The following is a 26383-nucleotide window of genomic DNA, read 5'->3' as shown; positions in this document are numbered from 1 at the left end:
CCTAACCTACGACGGCATTTTTTTCCAACTAATTGTGTCGAACATAGCCATAAAATATTAATGAAAATCATTTCTAATTGGTTTTGAAATACGCCAAGTGAACATACTCTAATATACTATTAATATTATACGACGTCCTACGTCACAAAAAAATCGACCAATATCAAATTGGTACACAACTATGCTAAGCTAAATTGGTCATTCTCGACAGAAGCAAATAAATGTGTTATTTGCTAGTGACAGTAATGACAAGCAAGTGAATACAATGGTAACTTAGGAGACTTACGCTTGACTTCTTCAAATGCCTCTGTTTTATCTCTGTTTTGTTGCCCAGGAAATAACAACCGTGTGTCACATCTTCCATTGAATGTATCCCGGTTGGGCTACTCTCAAGGCACACCCTGTAACTCAACACAATAGAAACACGTTCCTTCCAAAAACATGTTGAGTGATTTCCCCACCCGCTCTTATCTCAATGGAAACTCAATTCAATTTAGCCTTTCTTGAATGTGGAATAAGTCATGCCAGGTCAACCTTTTCATGCCGATGACTGGGGGGCGCGTCTCAGAAGGCGGCCTGACATTCTCGTTGTGAACCTGCTAACTAGAATAATGAGCATGCAAGTCAATTCGAGTGACTCGGATTTTCTTTTTCACAACTCTGAATATAACCCGAAGGGAGCTTTGTACGTTTTTGCAAAATGTCCATAGCATCATGGCATTTTCCACAGGATCTTCTTGTACAAATGCTGATTTAATCGTCATCAGGTAACACGAGTTTTTTTTTTCAAGGTCCACCGCGTGTTTGTTTTCATAATTTGTGTCGTGTCATTTCGGGTTTTCATATACTCTACAGTAAATACTTTTGGGACATCTTAGGAATTGCACGTCTTATTATTCTTGTCGGTTTTTGTCGATATGATGGCAATGTAGGCAGTATTTTGGTAAATTTGGGTCACTGAAACGAAAACATTTACTTTTGAGTTGAAAAGTTTAAGGAAGCCGAGTTGTATTAAATTATACTACGATTTCGGCAATATGCGAATTTTCACTTATTTCTCTGTCCGTTGTTTTATTGACTGCAAATGAGTATGTGTCATGAATATTTTTTGTCCATTGATTCAATTGTAATGTTCCAGACTGAACAAGCCAAGTTCACATCTACCAAAGGTCATCCATCTGCTCTTACTATTCACAGGTAAAGTCACAACACAAAGTCTTTGCCCCAAAAATTTTCAAATTGACTCAGCGAATTACTTCTCATTTTGTATACAATTAAGCATTCCGTTCTACAGTATATATTCAGGAAACCCGTTGTTCCAGTCAGAATACTGTCTGCGTACATTGTGCAATGATAACCTAAACGTCCACCACGCATGCCGCTGATTCTTTGTAAACACGCAGAGTCCTGACAGAGAGGGAAGAAACGAACTCACATATTTGTAGCATTTTTGATCAATCCAAAGTGATCTTTTGGTTTTTAGGAATATAATACATTTTAAATGACAAAAGTCGATATGATGGTCATTTTCTACTTAAATTGTGAATTTGATTGGATTGGCCTTTATTAGTCCTGCAGCGGATAAATTCACATTTCACAGCAGCAAAGTGATGAAAGTAAGAGGAAAGGAAATGAAGAAGTAAAAAAAAATACAGAACCTGCTGTAAAGGCAAACACGCTCGCGGTGCCATCTTGAAGTGAAAAAAAATAGTGACACATTACGAAAGACACAGATAGGCTTCAATCTTTAGCATTTTCTGCACCCTCTTTGTTGCATGAAGCAGTTCTAGATGAACGAGGAGAGGATCAAAGTGTCCTTTTCACCAGTGGATCAGGAACATCACAGTGAAATGTGCATGTCTGCTACAAGCTAAATATTGAAAGCAAACACAAAGCTGTAGCATCCATTGACGAAAACATATTCTCGCACATCTACTATCCCACATAAATCCACTTCAATTCCAAGCCGCGACATGCACATCGAAAACAAAAACAACAAGGAAAAAAGGTTGTGTGCAACATCTGAAAAAGCCAAGTCTCAATTTAAGTCACATCATTGAGTCATTTCCAACTGATCAATGCTAACTTTCTGTTTCCTCTTCACGCAGGTCTCATTTCTTGCACGCCGCCTCATGTGACTTCGGGTAAGTTCACACATTAGGCATCAGTGGTATAACCTGTACGCAGGTGTTGATAGATGACGCTGGCATGTGGTGGAAATGACGTATTGTGTGTACCTTACAAAATACTACTACGGTCAACAGAGGTGTGTAGAATACTCAACTCAACTGTATTTATAGACCATTTTGAAAACAAACTACTTGTGATGAGTAACTGGTAAGTAATGTCTGATGAATATATTTTAGGAAGTACCATATGAATCAGCAGTAGACAAAAATATGAAACAAAAAATGCATATCGATTGAAAGGCTGAGAGGATAAAAACATTCATACAGTTCTTATTTTAAAAATGTTTTCATTGCTCTCTCTTACTGCAGAATACTACTTAGTGGATATCGCTATCGAAGTGACAGGCCCGGTGAAGAATGAATCAGAAATTGCATCCAGGGTATGTTTGATTTATCGTGCCCCCCCCCCCTAAAAAATATTAAAAAACACACACACAAACGTGAATATGATTTTTTTTCCGTTCCACTTCTCAGCTCCAGGATGTATTCCAAAGTAATCTGGGAAGCTGTGTATTTTCCCACATTGATACCACAACTTTACCACAAACTACATCTGCAAACTCTTGGGGGGGAACGGCGATGACTCCGACGGCCATTTTGACGAACAACACCACCGTAGCGGCTACGATGTCATTGCAGAACCCTCCTGCGGCCACAACCGTTTTACAAAATGATACAACAGTAGCCGCAACGACATTAGCAAACAATCCGACGACAGCGACAAGCATGTTTCAAAACGTGAAGAATACGACGACGGTGCAAATCTTCGACACAGCGGCAGCTACAACATTAGCTAAGTCTGACACAACTGTCACTACAGCGACTATGGCGACGACTGATGATACTAGCAGCAGCACAACAGAAACTATCAGAACCAAGAGGGCAGGCAAAACGTCAGAAAAAATTCTCAACTCAAACAATGCACGTTTTATTCCTCAAAAATTGATGAGGTATGTCATAATTACTTGTTTTTTTTTTAAATAAAATCACTGGCATTTGTCTTTCACAGTTCTGCTGATCTTATTTATATTATTCTTTTCCAGGAACTCAGGTGGCTTATTTCAGGTTTGTAGCATCACTCTCACAAGTAGTGACGTTATTTGGCCTTAACTCATTCCCTGCAATACGATGTGCAAAAATGTGTCCACTCCAGTGCCAGGGTTTTTGTCATTTTCACTCAAATTCCAGGACCCACAGAATATTGAGTTTTAGAACTACATGAATAATAATAATAATACATTACATTTTAAGTGCCTTTCAAAGCTCTCAAGGACACTTTACAGTCAGACAAGCATAGGTACTATAATAAAATACAATCACAAATAGAATGCAATAAATACAATACAATTATAAAAGGAGGTGACAAGACTATGAACGAGGATAGCGGTGGTGTGAGGAGTGAGAGACGGGCGAAGACGATTGATATTGCGTAGGTGAAAGTACGCAGATCGGGTTAAGTTATTTATATAAGGTTTTAAGCCTTATTTAGTAGAAAATTATGTTTTCTGGGGACCTGGGAACGGATTATTCTCATTTTTAATGGTTTCTTATGGGAAATAAATGTTTGGAAGGCAAAATTTTCGCTTTATACACACTTTCTGAGAACCAATCAAGTTCAATGCATTCAATACAGCGTAAGAAACCTTAGACACTCTTCTTTCATCAGAAAAAATAGTTAATTCCTATGTCATATGGGTTTGGAGTTATCTGAGCTTGAAATGGGGGCGGCTGTCCAAAATACAATATTGGTTTATATAGCGCATTAACAACAGCTGAAGCTGTAACAAAGCAAAATGTATTATTAATATTATAATAACATGTACAAAAGGAAAATGATGTTCCCTTGTGGGAGGGAAAAACATTGCAAGAGGTCTGACCAGGGCTTTATCGGCACCTCCCTCCCGCAGGAAAAATTCGGCAATGGTACACTTTTCAATTGCCAAATAAATTTGGGAAAGGCAGTGAATGAGTTAATTTACATTGATGTCTTTGGCATTTATGTCACAGGGAGTCAAAGTTACCTGCGCAAAGAAGACAGAAATAAGGTATGGATTTGATTGACCTGCATGTAACACTTATCTACTTTTGGCAACAACAAGGAATCTGATAAAAATGAAGTGTCCACAGTGTACGGATAAAAGTACAGAAATTTAAAAATCTTCTTTTTGATCAGAAAGACCAACTGCTTGGCATTCCTGACGCTGACGCAGAAGGTCTCGCCATGTTGCATCCTGCAAACATTCTGCTCAGCTAATCTGACTTCCTCTGACATCCACGCAGTGGCCAAGAAAGCTAATCGTTTGAGTGAGTGCTCCAAAATGTTGGTGGTTGTTGTTATGTAAGCGTAACTTTTGCATGTTTCCATGAATAGGTCCCACAAATGATGCCTGCGCCAGTGATGACTTGGATGAAAAAAGATGTGTTTACACACCAACTGCAAACAACTCTAAATGGTAAAGTTTTTTTTTATCTTCATTTTCTGAATGCTTTTTGCATTGGAGACCTGAAATATGAATTTTGGCAATTTCTTTTGACAGTGATGAGTCTGCGTTTGCCGCACCTGCATGTGCCGCCGGTGAGCGCCGACGTATTCCTTATTATAATTTTCAAAGTGTAAGTTTCAAATAATGATCAAATTACAGTGAATGTTCAACATGCAGGTCATGATGGAAATTGCAGCTGTGCGGCTTACTGCAGTGGGAGCGGTAGGTTTTTAATTTTGTCAGATAAATACAGAGATTTTGTGAAAAAAAAAAATATATGTAATTTTTTTTCCAGCCAATACAAAATATTTTATTATTTTTCAAATATTATTTTTAAAATAATCTCAGTATATATATATATATATATATATATATATATATATATATATATATATATATATATATATATATATATATATATATATAATTTTTTTTTTTCACATCAATATAAAATAAAAAAATAATACGAATACAAAAAAAATAATACATAATTTAAAAAACATTTTCTTAATATATTATTATTTATTTTAAATAATCTTTCTCTCTATATATATATATATTCTCTTTCCAGCCAATATAAAATAATACTAAAAATATGTTTTCTTAATGTAACATTTTATTATTACTATTAGATTTTGTGAAAAAACAAAGAAAAATAATAATTTTATATTTATATTATAATTTTTTTTTCAGCCAATATAAAATATTTTATTATGTATTATTTTTCAAATAATCAATCTCTTTATATATATATATATATATATATATATATATATATATATATATATATATATATATATATATATATATATATATATATATATCAAAATATAAAATAATAATAATAAAAATAATAAAATATTATTATTTATTTTAAATAATCTCTCTCTGTATGTATTATTTTCTTTCCAGCCAATATAAAATAATACAAAAAAATGTTTTCTTAATGTAATATTTTATTATATATATATATATATATATATATTTTTTTTTTCAGCCAATGTAAAATTTATAATTTTTTAAAATAATCTGTGTATATATACATATACATTATATATACATGACGGTATATGTATGTATGTAGATGTATATCATTTCAGACAATATAAAATAAATAATACTAATAAAAAATAATACATAATAAAAATATTGAATTAATTGTTTTTTTTTCAAAGAATCTCTTTCTATATGTATATTTTTTCCAGCCAATATAAAAAAAATGAAGAATAACACTAAAAAATACAATAATAAATCATAAAAATTTTTTTTTTTGTGTGTGACAAATGCTCCATATTTTTTTAGATGCATATTATACTTGGGAAATTACAGTCCACGATCCTGAGATGAGCCTCTCCTATCTTCTGTCACTGGTAAACTCACTGAGTGTGTGCGTTGTACATCGCATTGATTTTGTGACTATTGTTGTTCATTTGACTATAAACTTTTACATTTGGACAGATTTCCAGGCTGAACCAGAGTTGCTCTCCAATAACAAAGTAAATTTTAAATGTGCATCAGATTTGCTTTTTTTAATTTTAGTTTTTAAATGTATTAATTTATTTTGTCCACTGAGATTCTAACTTTTCTTTTGTAGCCTCTCGTGCTCTTCCTCCACCATTGCTTCTGGATATAAAGTAACCATGCCATTATTTTTGCCTAATCTGACAATGTATTATTATTATTATTATTATTATTATTATTATTATTATTATTATTATTATTATTATTATTATTAAATATTATTATTATTATTATTATTAAATATTATTATTATTATTATTATTATTATTATTATTATTATTATTATTATTATTATTATTATTATTATTAATCTTACATGGAAATCTTTTTTTTATCCTTTCAGAATGCCACTTTGTACTGCGGTCCAGATGGAACAAAGTGAGTCTCGTGACATCATCACATCACTTCTGCCACAAAACAACATTTGATTTACACACTTTTCATTCTTCCAGGCCTCGAAGTTGCAAAGTGATTTTACAGTTGGTCCAAGAGGTTCCCATCTGTAACGTGTCCGCCGCCGTCACGTCCGTGCTTCAATCGGAGAAGAATATAACGTTTGATGGAAGGATGACGAGAGCAGGTGCAAATCCATAACTCATGTCGCCGTTAGCATCACTTTTTTTTGTACAACGGAGAAGCAGTTCAAGTTGCGGAACGTCATATAAACTGGACCACTCTCATCAATATTCCCACTCCTTACACTTGAAATAGATGAGATTTATTTATTTTTACTCCGACAGCTGTCTGTGGCCACCTATATGACAATTTGCCAGACTCTGAGTTCATCTGGATTAACACCACACACCAGCATGCAGAATTTTGTACAGCACAGGCAGACTCGTACCTTCCATTCTGGTCTGTAACTGTTGGCTTACATAGCGCCGTCAAACATTCACCTCTCTTAACATATCCATTTGTGCTCCCAAGTCAACCAGGAAAAAATGTCGCAGTGCAACTCAAGGAGCAGTGTCTACCAATCACGTCCACCACAGTGAGCCCAAATGTGACAACCGCCTCCATTGATACGACATCATCCACTCACGTCTCCACCGTCTCATCTAATGAGCCGGAGAGCCAAGTCAACGCTCTTCTCGAGCTGTCCTCCAATGTCTCCAGACTTAACTCCAGCCAAGTGGACCAGCTGGTGTCCCAGTTGGAGGACTTGTTGTCAGGCCCTAACGTCAGCCTGGCCCTGGCTAACACCACCGTTCATATCGTCAGCAATCTGTTGGACGCCCCTGCCGAGACACTGGCCGGTTCCTCCAGCAGGTTACGTTCGGATTTTATGGCATTATTTTTTTATTTGTGTCATTGTTGGATGTCATTTATCGCATTTTTATACAGTAGGTTTTTTGTGTAGTTTCGTATTGTGTCCAGCAGGGGGCTTTTCATCGTAGCAATGTGAAACACGTGATGTGACGTCACTTCTAACGTTATTTTGCTTCCCCCAAATAATAAACTAAACATTCTCCTTGTTTCTTCACCAGAATTCTGAGCATGGTTGACACGGTGGGCCTCAAATTGATCCTTGAAGCAGAAACGGAAACTTTCTTATCGCCAGCTTTGGCTCTGTCTGTCAAAGCGGTGGATGGAAGTAGCTTCCAACAAGTCCATTTCTCCATCTCGGACCCTGGCAACGCACAGGTACGGCACTGCAAACTTTAGGAAGGGACATGCGATAAGACCGCTAAAGTTTTTATTCATGACGGTAAGGAGGGTCTTAAAAGAAATGTTGATTTGGAAGAACCTTTGTTGAGGTGAACAAATGTCTCAAAAAGAAAAATCTGCGCACTACTAAAACTACCGATATTTTGAGGTGTATTTCACATTCTTCTTTCTGAAGTAAATATTTAAAGGACTGGATTTTACTTCATGCTAGTTCAAATTTCCATCTTTTCCGGTGTATAAGTTACACCCAAAAGCCTTAATTTTCTTGCGCCTTATACACCAGAAAATACTATTTATATATACTAATTTCTATACTATATTTATATTTATATACTATATTTGGATATTATTTTTTCATTCGCCTTGTAACCTTATATATGGAAAAAGTTTGAAAATACACCATTCACTTGGGGGTGCGCATTATACTCTGATGCAGCTTATACTCCGGAAAATACGGTATTTAGATATTATATTTGGGGAAAAAAATAATTCATGGAAAGTGTGCCTTATAGTCCGGTGCGACTTATATATAGAAAAAGTTTGAAAATACACCATTCATTGGGGGTTCGCCTTATACTCCGGTGTGACTTATATACCGGAAAATACAGTATTTATATATTAGATTAGGAAAAAAAATCATTCATTGAAGGTGCGCCTTATAGTCCAGTGCACCATGTACACCGAAAAATACTGTATTTATATATTATATTTGGGGGAAAAAATTCATTCATTGTAGGTGCGCCTTATAGTCTGGGGCTCCCTATATATGGAAAAAGTTTGAAAATGCACCATTGATTGGGGGTGTGTCTTATACTCCGGTGTGCCTTATACACCGGAAAATATGGTATTTATATATTAGATTTGGATTTTTTTTTATTCATTGAAGGTGCGCCTTATAGTCTGGTGCACCTTACACACAAAAAAATACGGTATTTACAATATTTGGGGGTAAAAATGTCATTCATTGAAGGTGCGCCTTATACATAGAAAAAGTTTGAAAATACACCATTCTTTGGCGCTGCGCCTTATACTCCGGTGCGCTCTATACACCGGAAAATACGGTATTGATATATCATATTTGGGGGGGGGGATTCATTCACTGCCTTATATATGGAAAAACTTTGACACCATTCATTAGGTGTGCGCTTTATACTCCAGAGCGCCTTATACACATGAAAATACGGTATTTGTGTATTATATTTGAGGGAAAAATTCATTAATTGAAGGTGCGCCTTATATATGGAAAAAGTTTAAAAAGACACCATTCTTTTGGGGTGCGCCTTATACCCTGAAGTGCCTTATACGCCGGAAAATACGGTATTTATATATTATATTTAAAAATAAAATATAATATATATATATATATATATAAATGAATTCATTGAAGGTGCGCCTCATAGTCCAGTGCACCTTATATATTGAAATATTTTGACAATAGACCATTTATAGGGGGTGCGCCTTATAGTCCGGTGCACCTTATACACTGGAAAATACGGTAATATCCCTCATCCTAATCAACAGCGATTTTATCGCCATTTCCCAATGCATTCCCAACACATACATAGCCTGACACCCTGGACTGATATTTTCGACCAAAAATGAAATCCTTTGCCGATAAATCGTATTTACCAAACTGGAAAATCTCAAGGTTAATTCCTTGTATGTGTATGTATTTCAGGTCCGAGTGGATCCCAGCTTTCCAAGTGTGAGTGTGAGGAACAACTCTTCCATCCCTCAGGGCTCCATCACGTTGCCCGCCTCCCTCACACAAAACCTCACTTCCGAGGAGCAGCAGATGGCCTCCAGAGTCCATTTCAACTTCTACCAGAAAAGCTCAGTATTTCAGGTATTTCACGCACCCAATGATGCATCCCAGAATTTTCCGGAAAGTGAAATACTACACTTACAGCCATTGACTCATTTATGAAATTCAAAAATAACCTCAAAAACAACCAACAAAATCTAAACATAGAAATTATATCTGCCTTCTTAGTCCCTGTTCAATAACATTTCAAATGTGATGAGATGAGTTTTTAACTCATTCACTGCCAGAAGAAAAAAGGTGTCCACTAAAGTGTCAGGGTTTTTGTCATTTTCACTCAAAATTCAGGACCCACAGAATATTTTAGTTTTAGGACAGCATAAACATTCAATTCACTGTAAGAAACCTTAGACTTTCTTCTTTCATCAGAAAAAAATAGTTAATTCCTAAATTATATGGGTCTGGAGTTATCTGAGCTTGAAATGGGGCCGCTGTATAAAATACAATACAATACAAATTGATTTATATAGCGCTTTAACAACAGCTGAAACTGGAACAGAGCGCTAAGGTGGATAAAAGGCAAATGCTGCCTTGTGGAAGGAAAAAAAACATTGTCAGAGGTCTGACCAGCGCTTTACCGGCACATAAATAAGAAAAAAAACTACCCCCGAACAAATTCGGGCATGACGCTCCACGTCATGCTTTCCAATAGCCGAATAAATTCGGGAATAGCAGCGAATCAGTTAATAAGCTTGACATAACAAAAAAATCCAATTTGAAATTGATCGGCACATTTCAAAATCAATTCAAATTGTCTGACATTGGAACCAAATTACCGGTACTGTCTTTGTGTCCTCTGTCCACGTAGGACGCGTCATTAGGAAAACGTCGACTCAACAGCGGGATTCTGGGAGCAAGTTTGGCTAACTTGACAGTCACGGGACTTCGGGAGCAAGTTGTGATAAGCTTCAGGAACTTGGAGCTCATTCCTGTCAGTGTTTACTTTTCAAGATAGTTTTGTTGTTAAAAATCGTGTCCTGAAATGAAAACCATACAATTATGAGCGTTTTTTTTATGCTCATAACAAATTGCTGTTGTTAAACTCCAGGCTAATTACGTAGCGAGATGCGTCTTCTGGGACTTTGCGTTAAATGGTGAGTTTGCCTTCAAAACGGCGATAATGAACGTAGCTTTAATTGTTGACATTTTTTTTGCTGGCAGAGCAATCCGGCGGCTGGAACACAAACGGCTGTTATGTCCACAACAGCACAGATGAGGTGACAGTTTGCGGCTGTGACCATCTCACCAGTTTCTCCATCCTGCTGGTCAGCTTGCGCTTTAACTTTTATTTGACTACAGAAAGCCGATAACTGAGCTCGCTAGCCAAATTCATCATCCGTCGTCTCGTCATCCAGGATCTCGCCAGGGAGCCTCTAACCAGTCGAACCAACGCCACCATTTTGACCTTCATCACATATATCGGCTGCGGGATCTCTGCACTTTTCTTGGCGTTGACGCTACTCACATACTTGACCTTTGGGTGAGTAGCGAGTGTCGCGACACATCAGTAGTTGTGGCCGCTAAAATGTCAAATGTGATATTTGTTTCATGAAATTATTTATTTATTTGTTTATTTATGTGTGCATTTATTTGTCTATTTATTTATTTACTAATGTGTTTACAATTTTATTGATCCGCACATTTATTTGTTTATTTATGTATTAGTTGTCAAATTGTTAACAAATGTATTTTTTTATTTAGGCGCTTATTTATTTGTCTATTTATTTATTTTCTAATTTGCTTACAATTGCATTAATTGTTTTATTTATTTGCGTTTATTATTTTTCTTTACCTACTTATTTACTTATGTATCTATTACTTGTCTATTTATGTATTTGTTTACAAATGTATTTATTTTTGCACTTATTTATTTGTCAATTAATTTGTTTACAATTGTATTTTATATTTATTTATGCACATATGTATTTATTTTCTAATCTGTTTACAATTGTATTATTTGGCATATTTATTTATGAGTTTATTTATTTGTTTATTTATTGACATTATGTATTTATTTACTAATCTGTTTACAATTGTATTATTTGGCATATTTATTTGAGTTTATTTATTATGTATATATTTATTTATTCATTAATTTGTTTACAATTGTATTTATTTATTACCTATTTATGTATGCACTTATTTGTTTATTTAATTATCAACTAATTTATTGACAATGTTATTTATTTGCATATTTATTATTTATATATATTATGTGTTTATTTACTTATTTATTTATTACATGTCTATTTATTTATTTGCAAATGTATGTATTCATTTATGCACTTATTTATTTGTCTATTTATTTTAGAAATATAAAAAATGTATTTCCAATTTTATTTATTTGCATATTTATTTCTGTTTATTTGCTTACTTATTTATGTATTTATTACTTGTCTATTTATTTGTTTACAAATGTGTATATTTTTCCTGCACTTATTTATTTGTGTATTATTTATTTACTAATTTGTTTACAATTTTATTTATCCACATATTTATTTGTGTTTATTTACCTACTTATTCTTTGTGTTTATGACTTGACTATTTTTTTATTTGTCTCCAAATGTAATTATTTATTTTGCAGAATTTCATTTATTTGTATATTTCTCTCTGTGTTTATTTGTTTGTTTATTTCTTTACTTATTTATGTATTTATTACTTGTCTATTTATTTGTTTATATATTTATTTTTTACAATTTTATATATTCACCTATTTCTGGTTATTTAAATAAATAAAATATAATATAATTAACATTTGAATTTTGCCGTTGTTGTGTGAAAAACCATTGCAGCAAACTGCGCAAGGACATGCCTTCCAAAATCCTGATCCAGCTTTGCTCGGCTCTTCTTCTGCTCAATCTGGTCTTCCTGGTGGACGCTTGGCTGGCGCTGTACCGGGACGCCGTGGGCCTCTGCGTCTCCACCGCTTGGTTCCTGCACTACTTCCTGCTGGCCGTCTTCACCTGGATGGGCCTGGAGGGCTTGTACATGTACCTGGCCCTCGTTAAGGTGTTCAACATGCACGTCCGCCGCTATGTCGTCTGCTTCTCGCTGGCCGGCTGGGGCGCGCCCGTCGTCGTGGTCGTTATCGTCATCGCCGTCGACAAGGACAACTACGGACTAGTGTCGTACGGGAGGTTTTCCGACGGCACCGCTGACGACTTGTGAGTCCTTTACCCGAATATCCCCTCGTGGGTCAGTCCCAAAAAAATCTGCTCCCATTTCCGACAGCTGCTGGCTAAAAAACGACATTGCCTTCTACGTGGCGGCGGTGGCCTACTTCTGCGTCGTCTTCCTGTTCAACGTGATGGTCTTGGTGGTGGTGCTGGTCCAGTTGCATAAGATCAAGCGGCAGAACCCGCACAACTCGCAGCACCGTAACACCGGGCAGGACGTGCGCGGCGTGGTGGGCGTGACCATCCTGCTGGGCCTCACCTGGGGTTTCGCCTTTTTCGCTTGGGGTCCCGTCAACCTGCCCTTTATGTACCTCTTCGCCATCTGTAACGCCTTCCAAGGTGAGACGTCACCCTTTTGTCGAAAGTCGTGGCGCTAGCGTGAAAGTCCTAGCGTGCGGCTACGCTTACACGCATTCTGGTTTGCAGGTTTCTACATATTTGTCTTCCATTGTGCGGCGAAGGACGTGGTGAGGAGGCAATGGAGGGCGTACCTCTGTTTGGGAAAAATGAGACTGGCTGAGAACTTGGGTAACAGTTTGACTTTTTCTAAAAGTTGTTCACTCCATACCTTGCTTGCTAGAAAGTCAAGAATGTAAAGCGAGGGATGAGCAAATCATTGATGGTGCCTGTTAAAATATCAAATCTGATATTTGTTTCATGAAATTTATTTATTTAATTTATTATTTTTTAATAATAATAATTTTTAATCATATTATTATTATTTATTTATTTTTAATTTTATTTATTTAATTCATTCATTCATTTATTTATTTAATGCACTTGTTTATTTGTCTATTTATTGACAAATTTGTTTCCAAATGTCTTCGCATATTCATTCATGTGTTTAATTACTTATTTGTGTATTTATTTGTCTATTTATTTATTTATTCATTTCCCTATTTATTTATATATTTGCCTGGTTATTTAGTAATTTGTTTACAATTTTATTTATTCATGTATTTATTTATTTATGTGTTCAGTTTATTTTGACTTAGTTACTTATTTATCTATTAGTTATTATTATACTATTTATTTTTTTGTTTAGACATTTCTTTATACATGTGTTTTTTATTTATTTATGCACATATTTATTTATTTACTAATTCGTTTACAAATATATTAACGTATTTATTCATGTATTTATTTATTTACGCAATCACACCAGTTTTTTATTTATTTATGCATATTTATTTATTAATTTGTTTGCAATTTTATTTCTTTGCATATTGATTTATGTGTTTATTTATTATATTGTATGTATTTACGTATTTGTTTACAATTGTTTGTGCACTTATTTATTTGTCTATTTATTTACTAATTTGTTTACAATTGTATTTATTTTTTTATTTATTTATACACTTATTTATTTGTCTGTTTATTAATTCATTTACAAATGTATTCACATATTTATTCATGTGTTTATTTATTTACTCAAACTCACCGGAGTTTCCCCCGTTTTACAGAATGGAGTCGCACGGGAACCCAGATGGTGAAGAGAGCGTCATTGAGCGCACCGCCATCCAACAACTCATCGGCTTTCCTGCGTCACCACTTGGAGCAGACTCACGGCATCGGTCAACTAACCGTTAACCGTCTCTTCTGTGGTTTATTATTTGGGTTTGTTTTTAATGACGGTGATGTTTTGCTCCAGGAAATCCATTAGAAGACAGAATCATCACCGGCGACGAAGAACCTAACGCGGACGTTGTTCTTGACGACAGCGAGCAGAGACCCTCGCGCACACATTCTTATTATACTTAATGATCAATGTTGCCGTTTTTTTTTTTACATTTGCCCTTGTGAGAATTTTTAGTGCCATTTATCGTAAGGTGGTTTTAGGCGAAAAAAAAACGACCTCAGCCAAAAAAACAACCATGTATAGTAAGGCGTTTTTTTGTCCGAAAAAATCAACCATGTATAGTAAGGCGTTCTTAGCTAAAAAAAAAACGACCATGTATAGTAAGCCGTTTTTCGCCTAAAAAAAAACGACCATGTACAGTAAGGCGTTTTTAACCCGAAAAAAAAACAACCATGTATAGTAAGGCGTTTTTCGCCCGAAAAAAACGACCATGTTTAGTAAGGGTTTTTATCCTGAAAAAAATGACCATGTATAGTAAGGCGTTTTTAGCCCGAAAAAAACAACCATGTATATTAAGGCGTTTTTTGCCCAAAAAAAGACCATGTATAGTAAGGTGTTTTTAGGCTCAAAAAAAACCTACCATGTATATAGTAAGACGTTTTTTTGCCCGAAAAAAATGACCATGTATAGTAAGGTGTTTTTAGGCGAAAAAAAACGACCATGTATAGTAAGACGTTTTTAGCCCGAAAAAAAACCATCCATGTATACTCAGGCGTTTTTAGGCCAAAAAAAAATGACCATGTATAGTAAGGCATTTTTAGCATTCCCCCAATGGTCCAGTGGTTCGGGACAAAGCCTTTAAGTGTGAAGATGCAGGCTTTGAATCCAGGGTTTAGCGGTCATTTGCAGAATTAGTGACATTTTTTTCAACAACCATATATGTTTGATATGACCAAATCCAGTCTTGGCCTTCCTCTGCGATGCTTGCATGTATTTTATTTTTTTTCATGTATTTGGTAACAATTTTGGGTGGTTACCTAAAAAGACAACAAATAAAGCACCGCCACTATGGTTGACTGGTTACTGTCTCAGTTTACCAACGCAGGGGTGCAGGTTCAAATCCAGGTATCATCGATCACCTCCTGGCTTGATCTGTCAATCAGGTACGAAAAGACCTTTTGGGGATGTGACTTTTTAGCTTAGGATAGCAGGTCAAAAAAAAGACCATGTATAGTAAGGCGTTTTTAGCCCGAAAAAAAGGACCATGTATAGTAAGGTGTTTTCAGTGGAAAAAAACAACCATTTATAGGAAGGCGGTTTTCGCCCCAAAAAACGACCATGTATAGTAAGGCGTTTTTCGCAAAAAAAAAAAAAAAAAAAAAAGACCATGTATAGTAAGACGTTTTTAGCCCAAAAAAAACAACCATGTATAGTGAGGCGTTTTTCGGCCAAAAAAAGGACCATGTATAGTAAGGCGTTTTTAGCCCGAAAAAAACAACCATTTATAGGAAGGTGTTTTTCACCCCAAAAAACGACCATGTATAGTAAGGCGTTTTTCGCAAAAAAAAAAAGACCATGTATAGTAAGGCGTTTTTAGCCCGAAAAAAAGGACCATATATAGTAAGGCGTTTTTAATGGAAAAAAACGACCATGTATAGTAAGGCATTTTTCGGCCCAAAAAAACAACCATGTATAGTAAGGCGTTTTTAGCCTGAAAAAAACGACCATGTGTAGTAAGGCGTTTTTAGCCCAAAAAAACGACCATGTATATATAGTAAGGCGTTTTTAGCCTGAAAAAAACGACCATGTATAGTAAGGCATTTTGAGCCGAAAAAAATGACCATGTATAGTAAGGCGTTTTTAGCCCAAAAAAAAAACAACTATGTGTAGTAAGCCGTTTTTCGGCCAAAAAAAGGACCATGTATAGTAAGGCGTTTTTAGCCCGAAAAAAAGGACCATGTATAGTAAGGCGTTTTTAGCCCGAAAAAAAGGACCATGTATAGTAAGGCGTTTTTAGTGGAAAAAAACGACCATGTATAGTAAGGCGTTTTTAGCCTGAAAAAAAACGACCATGTATAGTAAGGCATTTTGAGCCGAAAAAAATGACCATGTATAGTAAGGCGTTTTTAGCCCAAAAAAAAAAAACAACCATGTGTAGTAAGCCGTTTTTCGGCCAAAAAAAGGACCATGTATAGTAAGGCGTTTTTAGCCCGAAAAAAAGGACCATGTATAGTAAGGCGTTTTTAGTGGAAAAAAACAACCATTTATAGGAAGGCGTTTTTCGCCCCAAAAAACGACCATGTATAGTAAGGCGTTTTTCGCAAAAAAAAAAAAAAACCCATGTATAGTAAGGCATTTTTAGCCCAAAAAAACAACCATGTATAGTAAGGCGTTTTTCGGCGAAAAAAAAAAACCATGTATAGTAAGGCGTTTTTACCCCAAAAAACAACCATTTATAGGAAGGCGTTTTTCGCCCCAAAAACGACCATGTATAGTAAGGCGTTTTTCACCCCAAAAAACGACCATGTATAGTAAGGCGTTTTTCGGCGAAAAAAAACGACCATGTATAGTAAGGCGTTTTTAGCCCGAAAAAAAGGACCATGTATAGTAAGGCGTTTTTGACTGGAAAAAAAACGACCAAGTATAGTAAGGCATTTTGAGTGGAAAAAATGACCATGTATAGTAAGGCGTTTTTACCCCGAAAAAAACAACCATTTATAGGAAGGCGTTTTTCGCCCCAAAAAACGACCATGTATAGTAAGGCGTTTTTCGCAAAAAAAAAAAAAGACCATGTATAGTAAGGCATTTTTAGCCCAAAAAAAACGACCATGTATAGTAAGGCGTTTTTCGGCGAAAAAAACGACCATGTATAGTAAGGCGTTTTTACCCCGAAAAAAACAACCATTTATAGGAAGGCGTTTTTCGCCCCAAAAACGACCATGTATAGTAAGGCGTTTTTCACCCCAAAAAACGACCATGTATAGTAAGGCGTTTTTCGGCGAAAAAAACGACCATGTATAGTAAGGCGTTTTTAGCCCGAAAAAAAGGACCATGTATAGTAAGGCGTTTTTGACTGGAAAAAAAACGACCAAGTATAGTAAGGCATTTTGAGTGGAAAAAATGACCATGTATAGTAAGGCGTTTTTACCCCGAAAAAAACAACCATTTATAGGAAGGTGTTTTTCACCCCCAAAAACGACCATGTATAGTAAGGCGTTTTTAGCCCGAAAAAAAGGACCATATATAGTAAGGCGTTTTTAGCCCGAAAAAAAGGACCATATATAGTAAGGCGTTTTTAATGGAAAAAAACGACCATGTATAGTAAGGCGTTTTTCGCAAAAAAAAAAAGACCATGTATAGTAAGGCGTTTTTAGCCCAAAAAAAAACAACCATGTATAGTGAGGCGTTTTTCGGCCAAAAAAAGGACCATGTATAGTAAGGCGTTTTTAGCCCGAAAAAAAGGACCATGTATAGTAAGGCGTTTTTAGTGGAAAAAAACAACCATGTATAGTAAGGCGTTTTTGACTGGAAAAAAAAGACCAAGTATAGTAAGGAATTTTGAGTTGAAAAAATGACCATGTATAGTAAGGCGTTTTTACCCCGAAAAAAATCAACCATTTAAAGGAAGGCGTTTTTAGCCCCCAAAAAAACGACCATGTATAGTAAGGCGTTTTCAGCCCAAAAAAAAACAACCATGTGTAGTAAGCCGTTTTTCGGCCAAAAAAAGGACCATGTATAGTAAGGCGTTTTTCGGCGAAAAAAAACGACCATGTATAGTAAGGCGTTTTTACCCCGAAAAAAAACAACCATTTATAGGAAGGCGTTTTTCGCCCCAAAAACGACCATGTATAGTAAGGCGTTTTTCACCCCAAAAAACGACCATGTACAGTAAGGCGTTTTTCGGCGAAAAAAAAACGACCATGTATAGTAAGGTGTTTTTAGCCCGAAAAAAAGGACCATGTATAGTAAGGCGTTTTTGACTGGAAAAAAACGACCAAGTATAGTAAGGCATTTTGAGCCGAAAAAAATGACCATGTATAGTAAGGCGTTTTTAGCCCAAAAAAAAAACAACCATGTGTAGTAAGCCGTTTTTCGGCCAAAAAAAGGACCATGTATAGTAAGGCGTTTTTAGCCCGAAAAAAAGGACCATGTATAGTAAGGCGTTTTTAGTGGAAAAAAACAACCATTTATAGGAAGGCGTTTTTCGCCCCAAAAAACGACCATGTATAGTAAGGCGTTTTTCGCAAAAAAAAAAAGACCATGTATAGTAAGGCGTTTTTAGCTAAAAAAAACGACCATGTATAGTAAGCCGTTTTTCGCCTAAAAACAACCATGTACAGTAAGGCGTTTTTAACCCGAAAAAAAAAACAACCATGTATAGTAAGGCGTTTTTAACCCGAAAAAAAAACAACCATGTATAGTAAGGCGTTTTTCGCCCGAAAAAAACAACCATGTTTAGTAAGGGTTTTTAGCCCGAAAAAAATGACCATGTATAGTAAGGTGTTTTTAGCCCGAAAAAAATGACCATGTATAGTAAGGTGTTTTTAGGCCCCAAAAAAAACCCGACCATGTATAGGAAGGCGTTTTTTTGCCCGAAAAAAAACCATCCATGTATACTCAGGCGTTTTTAGGCCAAAAAAAATGACCATGTATAGTAAGGCATTTTTAGCATTCCCCCAATGGTCCAGTGGTTCGGGACAAAGCCTTTAAGTGTGAAGATGCAGGCTTTGAATCCAGGGTTTAGCGGTCATTTGCAGAATTAGTGTCATTTTTTTTTAGGATAGCAGGTCAAAAAAAAGACCATGTATAGTAAGGCGTTTTTAGCCCGAAAAAAACAACCATTTATAGGAAGGCGTTTTTCGCCCCAAAAAACGACCATGTATAGTAAGGCGTTTTTCACCCCAAAAAACGACCATGTATAGTAAGGCGTTTTTCGCAACAAAAAAAAAAGACCATGTATAGTAAGGCGTTTTTAGCTGAAAAAATGACCATGTATAGTAAGGCGTTTTAGCTGAAAAAAACGCCCATTTATAGGAAGGCGTTTTTCGCCCCAAAAAACGACCATGTATAGTAAGGCGTTTTAGCTGAAAAAAACGACCATGTATAGTAAGGCGTTTTAGCTGAAAAAAACGACCATGTATAGTAAGGCGTTTTTGACTGGAAAAAAATGACCAAGTATAGTAAGGCATTTTGAGCCGAAAAAATGACCATGTATAGTAAGGCGTTTTAGCTGAAAAAAACGACCATGTATAGTAAGGCGTTTTTGACTGGAAAAAAATGACCAAGTATAGAAAGGCATTTTGAGCCGAAAAAATGACCATGTATAGTAAGGCGTTTTTACCCCGAAAAAAACAACCATTTATAGGAAGGCGTTTTTCGCCCCAAAAAACGACCATGTATAGTAAGGCGTTTTTGAGCAGAAAAAAAGGACCAAGTATAGTAAGGCATTTTGAGCGGAAAAAATGACCATGTATAGTAAGGCGTTTTTAGCCCAAAAAAACAACCATGTATAGTAAGGCATTTTTGAGCAGAAAAAAAGGACCAAGTATAGTAAGGCATTTTGAGCCGGAAAAAAAAAAAAAAAAAAAAAAAAAAAAAAAAAACGACCATGTATAGTAAGGCGTTTTTACCCCGAAAAAAAACAACCATTTATAGGAAGGCGTTTTTCGCCCCAAAAAACGACCATGTATAGTAAGGCGTTTTTAGTGGAAAAAAACGACCAAGTATAGTAAGGCATTTTGAGCCGAAAAAAATGACCATGTATAGTAAGGCGTTTTTACCCTGAAAAAAACAACCATTTATAGGAAGGCGTTTTTCGCCCCAAAAAACGACCATGTATAGTAAGGCGTTTTTGAGCAGAAAAAAAGGACCAAGTATAGTAAGGCATTTTGAGCCGAAAAAATGACCATGTATAGTAAGGCGTTTTTAGCCCAAAAAAACAACCATGTATAGTAAGGCATTTTTGAGCAGAAAAAAAGGACCAAGTATAGTAAGGCATTTTGAGCCGGAAAAAAAAAAAAAAAAAAAAAAAAAAAAAAAAAAACGACCATGTATAGTAAGGCGTTTTTACCCCGAAAAAAACAACCATTTATAGGAAGGCGTTTTTCGCCCCAAAAAACGACCATGTATAGTAAGGCGTTTTTAGTGGAAAAAAACGACCAAGTATAGTAAGGCATTTTGAGCCGAAAAAAATGACCATGTATAGTAAGGCGTTTTTACCCTGAAAAAAAACAACCATTTATAGGAAGGCGTTTTTCGCCCCAAAAAACGACCATGTATAGTAAGGCGTTTTTAGCTGAAAAAAAAAAAAAAAACGACCATGTATAGTAAGTCGTTTTTAGCCCGAAAAAAAAGACCATATATAGTAAGGCGTTTTTAGTGGAAAAAAACAACCATGTATAGTAAGGCGTTTTTGACTGGAAAAAAACGACCAAGTATAGTAAGGCATTTTGAGCCGAAAAAATGACCATGTATAGTAAGGCGTTTTTACCCCGAAAAAAACAACCATTTATAGGAAGGCGTTTTTCGCCCCAAAAAACGACCATGTATAGTAAGGCGTTTTTCGCAACAACAAAAAAAAGACCATATATAGTAAGGCGTTTTTAGCCCAAAAAAACAACCATGTATAGTAAGGCGTTTTTGAGCAGAAAAAAGGACCAAGTATAGTAAGGCATTTTGAGCCGAAAAAATGACCATGTATAGTAAGGCGTTTTTCGCAAAAAAAAAAAAAAGACCATGTATAGTAAGGCGTTTTTAGCCCAAAAAACGACCATGTATAGTAAGGCGTTTTTCGCAACAACAAAAAAAAGACCATATATAGTAAGGCGTTTTTAGCCCAAAAAAACAACCATGTATAGTAAGGCGTTTTAGCTGAAAAAAACGACCATGTATAGTAAGGCGTTTTTGACTGGAAAAAAATGACCAAGTATAGTAAGGCATTTTGAGCCGAAAAAATGACCATGTATAGTAAGGGGTTTTTACCCCGAAAAAAACAACCATTTATAGGAAGGCGTTTTTCGCCCCAAAAAACGACCATGTATAGTAAGGCGTTTTTAGCTGAAAAAAACGACCATGTATAGTAAGGCGTTTTTAACTGGAAAAAAATGACCAAGTATAGTAAGGCATTTTGAGCCGAAAAAATGACCATGTATAGTAAGGCGTTTTTCGCAAAAAAAAAAAAAAGATCATGTATAGTAAGGCGTTTTTAGCCCAAAAAACGACCATGTATAGTAAGACGTTTTTCGCAACAAAAAAAAAAGACCATGTATAGTAAGGCGTTTTAGCTGAAAAAAACGACCATGTATAGTAAGGCGTTTTTAGCCTAAAAAAACGACCATGTATAGTAAGGCGTTTTTAGCTGAAAAAATGACCATGTATAGTAAGGCATTTTGAGCAGAAAAAAAGACCATGTATAGTAAGGCGTTTTTAGCCCGAAAAAAACAACCATTTATAGGAAGGCGTTTTTCGCCCCAAAAAACGACCATGTATAGTAAGCCGTTTTTCACCCCAAAAAACGACCATGTATAGTAAGGCGTTTTTCGCAACAAAAAAAAAAGACCATGTATAGTAAGGCGTTTTAGCTGAAAAAAACGACCATGTATAGTAAGGCGTTTTTAGCCTAAAAAAACGACCATGTATAGTAAGGCGTTTTTAGCTGAAAAAATGACCATGTATAGTAAGGCATTTTGAGCCGAAAAAAAGACCATGTATAGTAAGGCGTTTTTACCCCGAAAAAAACAACCATTTATAGGAAGGCGTTTTTCGCCCCAAAAAACGACCATGTATAGTAAGGCGTTTTTAGCTGAAAAAAACGACCATGTATAGTAAGGCGTTTTTAACTGGAAAAAAATGACCAAGTATAGTAAGGCATTTTGAGCCGAAAAAATGACCATGTATAGTAAGGCGTTTTTACCCCGAAAAAAACAACCATTTATAGGAAGGCGTTTTTCGCCCCAAAAAACGACCATGTATAGTAAGGCGTTTTTCGCCTCAAAAAACGACCATGTATAGTAAGGCGTTTTTCACCCCAAAAAACGACCATGTATAGTAAGGCGTTTTTCGCAACAAAAAAAAAAGACCATGTATAGTAAGGTGTTTTAGCTGAAAAAAACGACCAAGTATAGTAAGGCATTTTGAGCCGAAAAAAATGACCATTTATAGGAAGCCGTTTTTCGCCCCAAAAAACGACCATGTATAGTAAGGCGTTTTTGAGCAGAAAAAAAGGACCAAGTATAGTAAGGCATTTTGAGCCGAAAAAATGACCATGTATAGTAAGGCGTTTTTAGCCCAAAAAAACAACCATGTATAGTAGGCATTTTTGAGCAGAAAAAAAGGACCAAGTATAGTAAGGCATTTTGAGCCGAAAAAAAAAAAAAAAAAAAAAAAAAAACGACCATGTATAGTAAGGCGTTTTTACCCCGAAAAAAACAACCATTTATAGGAAGGCGTTTTTCGCCCCAAAAAACGACCATGTATAGTAAGGCGTTTTTAGTGGAAAAAAAACAACCATGTATAGTAAGGCGTTTTTGACTGGAAAAAAACGACCAAGTATAGTAAGGCATTTTGAGCCGAAAAAAATGACCATGTATAGTAAGGCGTTTTTACCCTGAAAAAAAACAACCATTTATAGTAAGGCGTTTTTAGTGGAAAAAAACAACCATGTATAGTAAGGCGTTTTTACCCCGAAAAAAACAACCATTTATAGGAAGGCGTTTTTCGCCCCAAAAAACGACCATGTATAATAAGGCGTTTTTCGCAACAACAAAAAAAAGACCATATATAGTAAGGCGTTTTTAGCCCAAAAAAACAACCATGTATATATAGTAAGGCGTTTTTGAGCAGAAAAAAGGACCAAGTATAGTAAGGCATTTTGAGCCGAAAAAATGACCATGTATAGTAAGGCGTTTTTCGCAAAAAAAAAAAAAAAGACCATGTATAGTAAGGCGTTTTTAGCCCAAAAAACGACCATGTATTGTAAGGCGTTTTTCGCAACAACAAAAAAAAGACCATATATAGTAAGGCGTTTTTAGCCCAAAAAAACAACCATGTATAGTAAGGCGTTTTTGAGCAGAAAAAAGGACCAAGTATAGTAAGGCATTTTGAGCCGAAAAAATGACCATGTATAGTAAGGCGTTTTTACCCCGAAAAAAACAACCATTTATAGGAAGGCGTTTTTCGCCCCAAAAACGACCATGTATAGTAAGGCGTTTTTCGCAAAAAAAATGACCATGTATAGTAAGGCGATTTTACCCCGAAAAAACGACTATGTATAGTAAGGCGTTTTTTGCCCAAAAAAACGACCATGTAAGGCATTTTTCGGCCCAAAAAAACAACCATGTATAGTAAGGCGTTTTTAGCCCGAAAAAAACGAGCATGTATAGTAAGGCGTTTTTAGGCCAAAAAAACGACCATGTAAGGCGTTTTTCGGCCCAAAAAAACAACCATGTATAGTAAGGCATTTTTGAGACGAAAAAAACCCACCATGTATAGTAAGGCGTTTTGAGCCCGAAAAAACTAACATGTATGTATAGTAAGACGTTTTTCGGCCAAAAAAACGACCATGCTGCATAATTCTGCTGCACGCCCACGATTAAAAAAATTCTGCTTAAGTCTTTCAGTGACTATTTCCATGTCTACTTGGAATACTAAAAGGCAGATATTTTTTTTTAAAGTCTTATACTGGATCCTCATGTCCACCGTAAGTAGTCATAATGTTGTGACCGCTTGATATCACACTTTATTATATCCGAAGGAACCAATAAAACAACCACTCAATATGGCATATTACATACAGTAGCACAAAGATGGAATTAAAATTGTAGAACACCCCTCCCTCCCCATCAGCCCGGACGTTGGAATCATTGTTTGGCATCATGCCAAGAAATCAACCTGAATTAAAAAAAAGTATATACAGTAAAGTCTCGTTATATCGATATCGGATATATCGATAGTCCCGGTTATATCGATACTATTTCTATGCACGCACGGAGAAAATTACATGCAAACAGGGTCGGATATATCGATAGTCCCGGTTATATCGATATTTTTTCGGACTCCCTTGAATATCGATATAACGAGACTTTACTGTATATATATATATATATATATATATATATATATATATATATATATATATATATATATATATATATATATATATATATAGGGGCAAAAAAACAAAGAAAGCGGCAACTAGCAGTAACATGAGCATATCAGCTCCCAGTTCAAACCTGAAAAGAGCATTCAGAAGAGTAAATACTTATTCATAAACCTTTCAAGTGAGGTTAAAAAAAAATAAATACACACACACACTCACACATACAAAACTGGACTTGTTGGCTTGCAGCGAACAATACTTAAAAACAACCTCCCCCCCCCTCACAAAAAAAGGTAAAAGAGACAGGTCAGGGTGGGGGGGGGGGTCTGTTTAGGAAAAAAATGCCCCGACAGATGTGTGAAGCCCAGTGGACTATTGGAGTGTTTGGCTACAATGACGCAACTACACACAAGATTTTGGATGCCTTCATCATGGGTGTTGCAAAATAGTATATTTTCTTTTTTTTTACAGTAAGCGTGTTGGGGCTCCCTCGGGCGACACCTAGCGAGCGATACAGTAGAGACGAAAGTTTACGAGAGAGAGAAAAAAAAGTTACTTCTTCCACACGGTGTAGAAAACCCAGCTGATATGCACAATTAAGGAAGAAGTACTTTAGCGACCAGTCAATATGTAGATTTGGGTTGCCCTCGATAGGACTACTACCACTGAATGCCAAAATATTAATACAGTGATACCTTGGCTTACGAACTTAATTGGTTCCCAGACAGAGTGTCTAAGGCGAAAAGTGTGTATCCCAAAAATTAATTTCCCATAGGAAACCATTAAAATGAGAATAATCCGTTCCCCAAAAACATAAACAATTTTTTACTTTCTAATTTTCTAAGCCTTAAAACTACACAAAATATACCTTATTTTATGTATATTAAATGTGCTATGGTATTATAATTAAAGAAAAAAACAGTACCGTATAGTAAAGTCGTTTTATTGACCTTTGTGATGGTCGTTGATGGCTTGATGGAATGGAGTGGCCTGTTTCATCAGCATTAAACACTTGATGAGGAACGTAACCTTCTTCTTTCACCATCTTGAGGAATGATCCCTTGTAGATGCTTTCTCTGTGATAATTCTATCTAGTTCCTCGTCAATTGTGTTCTGTTTAGCTGAGTTGATAGTTTTTTTTGCATCAAGTGTACAGATGGCTTGTGCGGGTTATTTGTGGAGCCTTATTGATGGGATATTTTAACCTTGCAGTCTACACTCTGCCTTTCAACTATCAAAGTTGAAACTCAAATTTCACTGTTTTCTATCCATTTTCTCATTCTCTGTCGTCTGCCTGTCTCTTTAATGTTTAACCCCCCCTCATCACTGCTGCGTTCTGGACCAATCACGTGGCTTTAACCGAAGACTGGGGGCAGGGAATAGAGGACAAAAAACAGTCAGCTGCCATTTTGTTTTTAGGAGAACGGGCTCGTTCGCGACACATCACTCATCATGTGGCAGATCCGTGTGTATCCCAAAAAATAGTTTGTATGCCAAGGTAAAATTTTCAAAAATGTAATGTTCGTAAACCGAGGTATCACTGTACTTATTACGAACATTTTATTCAGGGGGAGTCAATCCCTGACAGATTTTGAGTTTATGTTGTCTCAAAAGCATTTTTTTTTGCCGTCTTATCTCGGAAGGATACAGTTCCATGTAGGAGGGCACGCATACCACTTTTTTGGAGAAGTCCACCGGACAGGAAAGTCTTCCCAGTTGCTCCTCGTACTGACTCAAAGCCTCCGTCAGGTTTGCACTGTTACCCTGGCCGCATGCACAGAGATGGAAAATGTCAGAGCAGCAATGACTGCATTTATATATTTATTATGGATGAGAATTAAAAAAAAAA

At 35.9% G+C, this 26383-nt stretch overlaps 2 protein-coding genes across 6 annotated transcripts in view; one reads left to right on the top strand and one right to left on the bottom strand.

Annotated features, from left to right (window-relative positions):
* Window positions 1-564: 564 nt before the first annotated feature.
* LOC148886537 (uncharacterized) lies at window positions 565-19207 on the top strand. Of its 5 annotated transcripts, none has more exons than XR_016117867.1 (29): window positions 565-767; window positions 1139-1197; window positions 2109-2144; window positions 2499-2569; window positions 2664-3139; window positions 3233-3254; window positions 4197-4234; window positions 4363-4493; window positions 4561-4642; window positions 4727-4764; window positions 4832-4894; window positions 5975-6042; window positions 6131-6168; window positions 6267-6306; window positions 6537-6571; window positions 6646-6773; window positions 6934-7462; window positions 7681-7837; window positions 9540-9707; window positions 10492-10614; window positions 10732-10777; window positions 10845-10948; window positions 11039-11163; window positions 12476-12847; window positions 12915-13198; window positions 13286-13387; window positions 14323-14433; window positions 14511-15132; window positions 18977-19207. XR_016117867.1 is itself a non-coding variant. In XM_089017121.1 (29 exons), the coding sequence occupies exons 1-29, from the start codon at window positions 715-717 to the stop codon at window positions 14618-14620; spliced, it is 3519 nt and encodes a 1172-aa protein (XP_088873247.1). In that variant the 5' UTR covers window positions 565-714; the 3' UTR covers window positions 14621-15506. The 5 variants fall into 5 exon arrangements, 4 of the variants coding, with proteins under 4 accessions (XP_088873247.1, XP_088873246.1, XP_088873245.1 ...); XM_089017121.1 differs by lacking the exon at window positions 18977-19207 and having other exon boundaries at window positions 4850-4894; window positions 6934-7048; window positions 7121-7462; window positions 14511-15506; XM_089017120.1 differs by lacking the exon at window positions 18977-19207 and having other exon boundaries at window positions 6934-7048; window positions 7121-7462; window positions 14511-15506.
* A 5759-nt stretch (window positions 19208-24966) lies between these two features.
* Window positions 24967-26383, bottom strand: part of sms (spermine synthase) — a 7449-nt gene continuing 6032 nt past the window's right edge. The window contains exons 10-11 of the mRNA XM_089016953.1: window positions 26183-26298; window positions 24967-25117 (exon numbers count right to left, since the gene is read on the bottom strand). Of these exons, the coding sequence (XP_088873079.1) occupies window positions 25087-25117; window positions 26183-26298 (147 nt within the window). The 3' untranslated portion in view covers window positions 24967-25086. The remainder of the gene's footprint in view (window positions 25118-26182; window positions 26299-26383) is intronic.

This window comes from Hippocampus bargibanti, linkage group LG16, assembly GCF_051943395.1.
Source record: "Hippocampus bargibanti isolate YZ-2025 linkage group LG16, ASM5194339v1, whole genome shotgun sequence".
In the NCBI taxonomy this organism is placed as follows: domain Eukaryota; kingdom Metazoa; phylum Chordata; class Actinopteri; order Syngnathiformes; family Syngnathidae; genus Hippocampus; species Hippocampus bargibanti.
This window is presented reverse-complemented; position numbering and strand designations above follow the sequence as displayed.